Source organism: Temnothorax curvispinosus, unplaced genomic scaffold (genome assembly GCF_003070985.1).
Source record: "Temnothorax curvispinosus isolate PA1 unplaced genomic scaffold, ASM307098v1 QBEX01015206.1, whole genome shotgun sequence".
Taxonomy (NCBI): Eukaryota; Metazoa; Arthropoda; class Insecta; order Hymenoptera; family Formicidae; genus Temnothorax; species Temnothorax curvispinosus.
In genome coordinates, this window is record NW_020224986.1 from 111,145 (window position 1) to 122,138 (window position 10,994).

The 10,994-nt window shown below is 39.0% G+C and overlaps 2 protein-coding genes across 4 annotated transcripts in view; one reads left to right on the forward strand and one right to left on the reverse strand.

The window, feature by feature from the left end:
* Positions 1–283: 283 nt before the first annotated feature.
* On the forward strand, positions 284–8,098 carry LOC112465452 (cell division cycle and apoptosis regulator protein 1-like). 3 transcript variants are annotated; one of them, XM_025033002.1, is made up of 15 exons: positions 284–483; positions 986–1,113; positions 1,200–1,471; positions 1,565–1,819; positions 2,100–2,405; positions 2,477–2,702; positions 2,868–3,145; positions 3,889–4,144; positions 5,152–5,217; positions 5,305–5,508; positions 5,641–5,820; positions 5,905–6,255; positions 6,416–6,782; positions 6,882–7,225; positions 7,314–8,098. In XM_025033002.1, the coding sequence occupies exons 1-15, from the start codon at positions 426–428 to the stop codon at positions 7,596–7,598; spliced, it is 3,576 nt and encodes a 1,191-aa protein (XP_024888770.1). In that variant the 5' UTR covers positions 284–425; the 3' UTR covers positions 7,599–8,098. The 3 variants fall into 3 exon arrangements, with proteins under 3 accessions (XP_024888770.1, XP_024888771.1, XP_024888772.1); XM_025033003.1 differs by having other exon boundaries at positions 2,139–2,405; XM_025033004.1 differs by having other exon boundaries at positions 2,142–2,405.
* Positions 8,099–8,798: 700 nt separating this feature from the next.
* The window catches only part of LOC112465461 (mRNA-capping enzyme), a 5,205-nt gene continuing 3,009 nt past the window's right edge, over positions 8,799–10,994 (reverse strand). The window contains 4 exon segments of the mRNA XM_025033021.1: positions 8,799–10,060; positions 10,137–10,331; positions 10,566–10,751; positions 10,838–10,994. The exon segment at positions 10,838–10,994 is cut by the window's right edge and continues 200 nt beyond it. Coding sequence (XP_024888789.1) covers positions 9,834–10,060; positions 10,137–10,331; positions 10,566–10,751; positions 10,838–10,994 — 765 coding nt within the window. The 3' untranslated portion in view covers positions 8,799–9,833.

Sequence of the window (10,994 nt, forward strand, 5' to 3'; positions counted from 1 at the left end):
AAATATCTCAATAAACAAATAATGTTTTTAATATTTAAAATATCGAAATATATATATATTTAATAATAAGTTCTGTTTATTATTTTTACGTGGCAACCAAATTTTTAGTGGCAAACAGCCGGTGATCCTCGTTGCTGTCTCATCTCGCACGCGGAATACTCGGGAATACTTTTGAAGGGGCATAGCGGCGACCGGAAGCAACGGGAGGCAACTTCCGCGCTCTGGCGGCTCCGAGCGAGAGACGGACGAGACGTCGTCGCAACGACTCGCGTAGCACCGCGCTACGGCGCTAGTAGTGCGAGTACGTCCCGGAAACATGGCGCCCGAATGAAGGACGCTGAGCGCGAGTGCCTGCCAGATCTGTCGCGTTTCGCACACATCCGCACACAGTCGGCCCGCACGAGGTCGGCCCGCCCGTTCGCAGAATGAGCAATCTGTCGCCGTTCGGCGGCGGCAAGAACCCACCGTGGGTCCGCAATGCAGGTGAGAGAGAGGCTGGCGCGTGCGACGCGTGTTTTTTTTTTCCTCCCTACCGACCAGCGACGATCCCGTGCAATCACCCTCGTCGTCGTTCCGTGCGCAACGTTACGGATGGCTGCCAAAATTTTTTTTTACCACGTGCGCACCCTCGAGCTCGCGAGGCCGCGGCCCGTTACGCAAGCCCGACGCCGCGCGACGTTTCGTTTCGCGGAGCACCCGAGAATCGCCCATTGACCTCCAAGCTGGCCGTCGCCAGCAAGACCGTCTGCTCCGGAGCAACGTTGTTTTCTTTGTTCCCCGTTGTTCTTTCTCCGCGTTGTTGATTGCGTTTCGTGAAACTTTATCTCGAGTAAAATCAGTTTCTGATCTCCGGAGCAACACAAGATAAAGTGATATCTCGGAACTTGATTCTCTCTCTTTAGCATATATTCATTGTGTCGTAAAGAATATCGCGATATAAAAGTTTCTGACTGCATAATGATTTTTGATAATATTTTTGGGAAAGGACAAGGTATACAAAATATCCAGCAGCAAATGTTGGGACAAGCCATGGGCAGTATCGGAGGGCAGCCTATGGTGCAATATCAGCAGCAGACCCAACAAGTTTACCAACAGAGTCTGGGGTTGCAGCAGGTAGGATATTTCGAGACTCGGTGTTTTGCAAACATTCAGTGTCGGATTAATTGTAACGAGGTTAATATAAATGATTCTGTGCGTAGCCCAACATCACCATGGCATCCATGGCAACCCTTGGCTCGAATTTACCTTCGGGTATAGCAGGACAGCTGTATCCGCAAGTCGCCACGGTCTCTTATCCGACGCCGCGTGCATTGAACACGAACGCTTTCCAACCCTCGGTGGCCGGTGTTCCGCAACAGGTTCAACAAAACGTCCCTTCGTCGTCGACGAAGCAGAGAGTGTTCACTGGTACTGTTACCAAAGTACACGATAACTTCGGCTTTGTAGATGAGGATGTATTTTTTCAAACCAGGTAAGTAAAAACTGAGTAAAGGAAGATACTTTTTTTCTTTCTCTTTCACTTTTGCATATCTTTTAACGATACCTCTTTTCCTCTGTGTTTTAGTGCATGCGTGAAGGGATCTAATCCCGTAGTAGGAGATCGTGTGCTCGTAGAGGCGTCGTACAACCCTTCGATGCCGTTTAAATGGAATGCCACTAGAATACAAGTTCTGCCTATGGGGGGTAATAATAGCAACAGTGCAAACACCCAGCAAACCAACCAGCCGAACCGTCAGCAGCAGCAGCAACAGCAACAGCCAAATAGGACATCCGGCACCTACAATGCTGTACCTCCTCCCACGGAAAATTCTAACAACAGGTGAAGACAATAATAATTGTTAAATTAACTATATTATGTGACCTATATCTGCATTTCTGCGACATAAAATAATGCTATTTAAATTTGGACATCAAATATTGAATATTCGAATCCTCTCGTACAATCATCAAATAATTCAAATTCACCAACTATTTATTTAATAAGTGTTTATTAATTTGGAGACAGTCATTGAGAACAAGATTTAAGTAATCAGAAATTTGAATCCAAATATTTAAATCCAGATTTCGAAATCAAGTACAAGTTTCAATGAATATTACAGACAAGCGATATCTTATCGATGGAATTCTACATATTGTAGTAGGTTCACAACAAGTACGACAAATTCCAACACGACCAGCAACCGTAACAAAGTCAGTAGAGTAAGAGAGAGATCTCCTCGTGAACGGAGAAATGACGACGAGGAAATAGAAAGAAAGAGACGCCGCGAAGAGAGAATAAGAGAGCGCGAGAAGAAGGAGGAACGAAGCCCGTCGAGGACCAGGAGGAGCAAATCACCGAGACCTCGCCGGCGTACGCGTGTCGTACCGCGTTACATGGTGCAAATACCGAAAATAGCGCTTGACCTGTAAGTGCCATTTATATCCATCTTACGAACGTGCACCACTGGCAGTGTTTTATTGCTACTTATTATCACAGGCCTGAAGCAGATGTTCTTGAAATAAGAAGACGCTATCAAAATATGTACATTCCTAGCGACTTCTTTTCCACTAACTTCAGATGGGTCGATGCCTTTCCACCGCATATGCCATTTACTCTTAATAAACCGTGCTCCTTCCATGTTATGCATAAAGATGTCGATCCGTGTAGTGAAAATACAGCGGTACTAGAACCATCGGATGCCGATTATCTATTCTCTGCGAAGGTCTGTCAAGAAGTTGTGTCACGGTCGTCATAAAATGACAAGATACGAGCAATTTGAGATTTTTTACAAGCGCGCCGACATTTGTAGCGCGATAGAAATCGGGATATGCACACATATGCATATCGAGATGATTTCACGTATTGAATGTCTTTTAATTATTTTTAGGTCATGCTCATATCCATGCCCGCCATGGAAGAGATATACAAAAGGTGTTGTGGCGTTTCCGAAGACAGGGATCCCGATCGCGATTACGTTCACCCCACACGCCTTATAAATTTCTTGGTAGGCTTACGGGGCAAAAACGAGACAATGGCTATAGGTGGACCATGGAGTCCCTCGTTAGACGGTCCTAATCCTGAAAAAGATCCGTCTGTGTTGATTAGAACGGCCGTGAGGACCTGTAAAGCTCTTACCGGCATAGATTTGTCCAGTTGCACTCAGTGGTACGTTTTTCCAAATATAAATATACACTTTTCGTTGAATGTACATCTCTGGAGCACTTTCATAGACAGCTTTTTTTTAAAGCCCCGATTTGTTACAAAGAGCAATGTGATATCACTGATTTCTTCTGCCCGTTAATATTGCACATTCTGTATTTCCGTCGTTACTACTTTACAAACCGAAGGTCACAATTGCGGAACTCTTCATCTCTTAAAAATTCCATCCTTTTTTTTCTTAATTGTCTAGGGCTACGTTTCTAGAGCTATCTCCTACGACGTAAAAACGAATTATTCGAAAAAAAAAAAGTCAAGATATATATATCTGATAGGTGTACTATCCACGATCTTGACAGAGAGTAACTTCTCAACATCAGTTCTCTGACTTGATAAACTAAGATTGTAGCTCGATCTCTCTGCAGTGGAGGTATGTATTTATTCTAAACACGAGCGACTGATGGAGATTGCTGCACTGGATCCCGGTTTCGAGCACACCCTCCCCCCGTCGACGACGATACACGAGCAGTGTCGCGGCAGACAAATCATCACTATTGTTCTATTATTATATGATTGTGACCCACTGAGTTGTGCTTTCTCTCTCAAATGGTCTCTACGTTGTGCGCTGTACGTGGCTTTGTATGCAGTGCGTGGGCTTTACGAACAAGCGAGCGAACACTTAGCATATAAGGCAACGCTAAGCGGCATTAATCTGAGTTGACGTTTGCGTATTGTTTTTCCTTGCGGCACAGGTACCGCTTCCTGGAACTCTACTACAGACGCGCAGAAACGACCCACAAGTCCGGGCGAGTGGTACCCTCTCGCGTTGAAACCGTCATACTATTTCTCCCAGATGTTTGGAGCTGTGTACCTACCAGATTGGAATGGGACGGGCTGCAACTCAACTATAAGAAACAACTGGAGCGAAAGTTGCTGCGTGCCGCCTCTAATCCCGACGATTTGGACGCTGCCAATGAGACTGATGAGGCTGCCGCCGCTGATCAAAAGGCACTGCCAACATCATCCCATATTACTTTATATTACCTTTTTATTACTTATTATATATTTATATATATATTCGTGCCACCGTTTCTCCCCATTACTAAACTGGATTTTCAATAGGCTATACTTGTCCATCGATCCTATCAGTAAGTTTAATCTATCTCGGATACTGTATCTCGCCTTCGTTTCTTTTTCATGCAACGAATCACACTCGTCATCGATTTAAAAAATCATAATTTAGGTGTGTTGAGTTAACGTATTGGGGTATGTTTCGATAGACGACAGTAAAATTACAACTTTACTTGTACCATTGATAGATGGTTAAACTCGGATCTTTTTCAATGAAATATATGTCTATGAATTTGACTTCTTCCGTAAGATAAGCTGTCTTATTTTATGGGACAAGTCAAATTTGACAATATCGCAAAATTAAAGCATTATATACATATGTACAACTTTTAATAAGACAAAGTTTGTATATATATAATTATATTAAGATTATTGTTTTATTATTGTAAATTAACAAGGACTCTTAACGCAAACGCTTTTAAATGTCGCAAACGAGGATCGACGGGTAATGTATCGCTCCCTTAGCCAATGGCAGTCACATTGCATTAACAAGAGAAGCAAGCAAGCCTAGCTCGGAGAAGAGCGCAGCTGAGCCATTCCCTTTCCTGAAACCTTCACCAACATTGAGAAATTATTCAAAAGTTTTCATTTGATCATCGTTTTTATATTACAACATTATTGATATTATCCATAACCTACCGATCACACAGACACCAGAGCCAGGACACTATGAGATTCTAGCAGTTACTTGAGTCATACTTGACGGTCATCGTGAATGAAGATATGTGTATATCGTTACAATGTGAGAGTGTTGAAAAAAGTAGAGAGTGATGAAAGAATGAAGAGGGAGTGGTTTCGTTTCGTTATAGGGGCTGCTTCTGTTTTGTAGTTTTCTCTCTGGGCTTTTTACTTCTCTTTCACTAACGCGCACTTTCTTTTTCCAGGACGAATCGATGCCCGAGAAAAAGGATCCTACGCACTATTCCGAGCTAGATCCAAAGTCGATGAATGTTAGTATTTAAATGCGAAAACAAAATTTTTCCTATTTCTGTTCTGGTGCTTTCAAATTCAAATCTAATATGTCTTAATCAATGTAGGTGAACGAATTACGTCAAGAACTAGCAGCTCGTAATTTAAGCTCAAAAGGCTTAAAGTCACAATTGTTAGCTAGACTTTTGAAGGCCGTAAAGTCGGAGCAAGCCAAAGAGGAAGGTCGGCAAGACGAGGCGGATGAAAACGAAGAGGATGTCTCGCCACCGTCAAAGGAAGAGGACGATAAAAAATCCAGAGATAATAAAGATGTAAGCAGTACATATATGTAACATATGCACTTAAGTGCAAGTAGTTTTATTGGACATGTAGATATTGAGTATCAAATTATTTCTTGAGAATATTTCAAATCTTTAATATCTATTCATTCACATTGTTTACAGCATGATGAAGACAAGAGAAAACTTTATGAACGCGAACGTACTGTACTCGAAAAGAGATATACCCTGCCTGATTCATCGCATATTATTGTTCATCCATCTAGAATGGCTAAAAGTGGGAAATTTGATTGTACAGTTATGTCTTTAAGCGTATTATTAGACTACAGACCAGAAGATACCAAGGTATTTTATACTTTAGAAATTATTTTAGAAATTATCACTTATTCCAAGAAAGATACTTTATACAAAAATCTTTTAAATATGTAGGAACATTCTTTTGAAGTATCTCTCTTTGCGGAACTGTTCAACGAAATGTTGATGCGGGATTTCGGTTTCCGTATTTATCGTTCGTTATCCAGCCTTCCTGAAAAAACTAAGGAGAAGGACGAAGATAAGAAAAAAGATAAGAAAGATGATAAAAGAGATGACAAGAAAGACGATAAGAGGAAGGAAGATGAGAAGAAATCCAGTAAGAAGGATGAAAAACGAGACGATAAGAAGAAAGAAGATGCCAAGGATAAAAAGGATGATAAAGATGCAAAATGTAAGGTGGATGACAAAGACCGAGAAAAGGAGAAAAATGATGATGAAGAAGAAGATGAAGATGATGAATCAGATGTAAGAGAAAGAGAATTTATTTTTTACATTTTACCCCCCTTCCATGTTTTATATAAAAACATTTTCTTTAACGAAGAATACGCAATATTTTATACGTAACATATAATAATAGATAAATGCATTGTATTTTATAATATAAACATTGTTATTATTCATACAGGATGATGATTCCGTAAAAGACGGTAGAAGAGACAGAGATAAAGACGGAAAGAAAAGGAAAACGAAATTATACACACATGATCCTTACCTTTTACTCTCTTTTGTGTATTTCGATCAGACGCATTGTGGATATATATTTGATAAGGATATCGAAGAACTTATTTATACCCTGGGATTGAATTTGTCAAGAGCTCAAGTACGGAAACTAGTACAAAAAGTTGTTACAAGAGATTCTCTGCATTATCGCAAATTAACAGACAAATCGAAGGAGGACGACTTGAAAGACGAAAAGAAAGACGACAAGGAAGGTGACAAAGGTGATTCTAAAGCGGAGAACGAGGAGGATATATTGCGTTCGCTTGCCCTTGGTAATGCATCTTTTCTCAATATAAAACACATTTTTTTAACATAAAACATCGTACAATATGCGACTAAATTTAATTATTACTATACATTTACGTTTACAGGAAATAAGAAATTGTTACCTGTATTTGTGGGTGGCGGACCGCCCTCGAAAAGAGCGCGAAGAGAGGATTGTATTTTAGATAAAGCTGACGAAGAAACGATTCCGGAAGGTATCGTTATGTACAAAGGCTCTTTACTAGATGTAGAAAAACTTGTCAGTCAGTTGAAAAGATCTGAGAAAGCGCGTTTAGATACCGAAGACCGCATGATGGAATTGCAGCACGAGCTAACTGTAGTCAATGAGAAATCTGTCAAACAAACTAATAGTATTAAGGGTCTTTCAGAAGACTTGAAAATATACAAAGATAAATTACGGAGCTCAGACGAAAAGCTTAAGAAAGTCTCTGTGAGTATACTCGTTTTTCTGTTACACATATTTGATTCATAAAAAGTATGGAATTTCATCTCCTTACATTTAATTTAATTTTTTACAGGTGGATTGCCATACTTACCTGACTGCGGTAAAAAATATGTATCACATAGCGGCCAAAATGATGCAGAGTGATACGAGGAAGGTAGAGATAGTAGAAATTCAAGATGAAAAGGTTAGCGGAGAGATAAATGGCTCCGAGATGGAGAGCAAATTTAAAACTGACACCAGGTGGGGAGATAACAAAGTCCAAGTAAAAAAGGAACCCGATGTAGACAAGGATAAGAAATCTGACAATAAAACTTCTGTCAAGAGGGAAATCACCGAAGCGGACAAGGAGAAGAAATAAATCACATTATCTATTATAGTAGACGTCTGCACCGACACGAATAAAAGTTTAATTACTTATTTCACACGCACGTGTGCATGCACGTGTGCTGTTAGTGACACAAAAAAAAAAGAAAAAGCAGATGCAACTACCAAGAAGTTCATCCGATACCAAATTACGTGATCGGGACTCGATTTTGTAATCTTTTTCACTCGAGTGATATGTGGTGGCATCTTCAAATAATAATTAAAAAACAAGCACTTAACCATGCATAACAGTTTATAGATAGGCAAATATTTTACGTTGCAATTTTTCAGATCATTCAGAATAAGTCAATAAATTAAAAAAAAAAGATTTTTTGAAGTACCATTGATCTGCCGTTAAGTGCTAGATATTGATACACCGATATTTATCATTATTATAAGTTCAAAACTATGTTAACACCACAGTTACTTGACTCGGAAAAAAAGTGCATAAAGGTTTGTACTGGAAGTAATAAATAATAACGCATACACGCGAAATGTACGCGTTTCCATCGTTGTTCCATCGCTTGTCTATGTTACGCGAACATAAAATAATTTCTAAAATGAAACTTACAGCTGTAAGAGCATGTTTGGAGCTATTTTGTGTATTTTAAATTTAAGTTATAATTAATATAATATTAATTATATTATAATATTAAATTACATTTTTGTTATCAAATCATTCATCATTTTTTTTAAACAATGTGTTTCTTAATGAAAATTGATTATTTTAATTGATCTAACATATAATATATGATTTAACGCAATAAACATCTAATGCAATAAATGTAATACCAATGATGAACTTACATCAATATTTGGTTTCAGGCACATCTGTATTATTATGTTTTTATTGAACTTTGCGGAATTCTTTCTTATCTTGCTGCTGATTGATTTTATGATATCGGTGCAGCACGAAGTATTTAAAAATTATTCTTTTCGAAAAAAAGTTTATATCAGAATTGTCCAATAGCAACAAAACTTTTCGATAATTTCGAGAGTAATGAAATGTGTTACTGTTCCGCAATAAAAATAATTTCTTTTAGATGAGAAAATGTATACAGTTTCAGAATTCAGAGCAATTCAATGAGAGCGTTTCTTTTCATAGCCTAAGCTAGTATAAATATGACAGATGCATAATATCCTTTAAGTTACGCATTGTAACGTCCACCGAAAATGTCAGACACATTTACCAAGACACATTACCCAAAAATTATACTTCACAAAAACGTGTTCTCGAACGTGAGCGATCATGCGTGATCCCGCGTTTCAACTCCCAGACTTGCAGTTTGCAACTCACGATGCCAAGGATACTATTTTGTACATAGTTTATCTATTATATAGAAATTTTTTGTAGTTTGTTAATAGAAGGCCACATTCTTGTCAAAAAAAGGGACAAAGTAGCATCATGCAAAAGTATAAAAATAAAAGCATAAAATGCGCGAACAGTTTCGAATCTGTGAATCTCAACGTTATACAAATCTTATAAAAACAAAATTGTAATTATATCCTTGGGCACATGGTAGTCAAGAATACAACGGTAACAATAAAAATTATTCAAACAGTGACGTGTGTGTGCGTGACAATTTATAATGCATGCCGATTCGTTTTCGAATACAAACTATAATTTCTTTTTTTACTTGTTCGGATTATTCTTGAAATTTAATACAGTTGCGTACTTAAGCTTGAATATTTATTAATTTTTAATCGAATTTAACATCGTCGAAGAATTCGAGATAAATATAGAAAACTGAAAGAGTTTTCTATAATTCGTCATATTTTATTCACAATGCATGAGAAAATATATTACAGTCTATCTATAAAAAATTTTTTGGAAATTATAGCCTAATTATATTATATTTACTCTGTTTTATTGTAATACTATATGGAACACGAATTTTCGAACAATTTTTCAGAAACACATAATGAACTAAGAAAATAAAGTAAAAGTAGGATAAAATTAAAAGAACAATTTATTCCCAATGTCGCCTACACAGATCTCCGAAATTTACTCAAGTTTAGGTACGTATAAATATCACTGTAGATGACATTAAGAATCAAACGTTTTAGAAATTCATGCATACGAAAATTATTTTTATTTGCAGAAAATAGGTAAATTCATGTATTAATATTTATATGATATAGAAAGCATATTAGACCCCGAGATAATAATTTTATTTTTGTCTTTAATCAATGTCGTCGATAAGACGATAGGTGGGAGAGCGAATTAATGTCATTCTGGACATTTCTCTCCCATCTTATCGAGCAACTCCTTGTTATCGCGAATCATCTTTTCCAGACGTTCCTTCGTTGCCTGCGTCTGCCTCTGCTCCAGCTTGCGTTTAGCTGACTCTATCGCAGTTCGGTATCCGGTGACGTTGCGGAGAATCTTGATATGCTTATCGCCCGCGGCCAACAGATATTCTCCCATAGCGTCGAATGCCAGACATGTTATGGGCCCTGCAAAAAAAAAAATATTGAGTTCAAGTTCTCTAAACCGCGAAAATCAATATGCGAATTGTGCGTGTAATTTTACCGAGGAAGATGTCCTCTGTGGTGGTATCCAGAGCACCGGTAATAGTGGAGTAGAAAGATAAAGATGATCCATGGGCGATCACGAGGACCTCCGCGTTCGGAGATAAAGCGAGGCTTGCTGGTATCTCAGAGACTGTCGTGCTGTTCCAGGTGCCGGTCATCAAAACGTGCGGATCTTCTCCCTTTTCGAACTCGACTGGAAAAAGACAAATGCGTTGCGCGAGAGTTTCGTACGCTCAGATCCCAGTAAACACCAACTAACATTATAATTTCCTACTCAACAATGTAACTGTTATATGCAACATATGTTATATTTTATATTACACTTGTATTGAGTGTATTGTCGAAATTATAATATTGAACGTAATGTCACTGTTAGAGTTGGCGTTTGCTGGGATCCTACGTTTTACCGGTGATATTGTTACACTACTTTTTGTATTGTAGAAACGATACGTCCCGTCCTTGGACACGGTAGCCATGTGGCTGGTGTCGGCGCTAAAACCGAAATCCTGAACCCCGGATGTGTGCCCAGCGAGGTCAAACGCCTTGGCCACCGTCTTGAACTCCCCGGATTTGCTGAAGAGTACCTCCCACACGTTCACGTCCGGTGTAAAGCCTGGCGAGTGGATAATCCTTATTAAAGTCTCCGTATACTTTTCTCACACGGCGAAATTCATGTTTAACAGCAAAACGTCTCCTTACCCGAGGCGGCAACGAATCGGCCGCAAGGTGATATGCGTGCGCGATAAGTAGATCCCAGATGCATCTCCACCGTCGCCAGCGTCTGTCCTTTCAAGTCCCATATAATAAGATCGTTCGCTTTGCTGCACGTGATGATGTACTTCCCGGTGCACGCGAT

What these genes read in the sequence shown, in the direction of transcription:
- LOC112465452 (XM_025033002.1), top strand. Translation starts at nt 426, where the DNA reads ATGAGCAATCTGTCGCCGTTCGGCGGCGGCAAGAACCCACCGTGGGTC. An exon ending in CCGAAAATAGCGCTTGACCT is followed by an intron (nt 2,406 to 2,476) that starts GTAAGTGCCATT and finishes TTATTATCACAG; the next exon opens with GCCTGAAGCAGATGTTCTTG. An exon ending in AATCCAGAGATAATAAAGAT is followed by an intron (nt 5,509 to 5,640) that starts GTAAGCAGTACA and finishes CATTGTTTACAG; the next exon opens with CATGATGAAGACAAGAGAAA.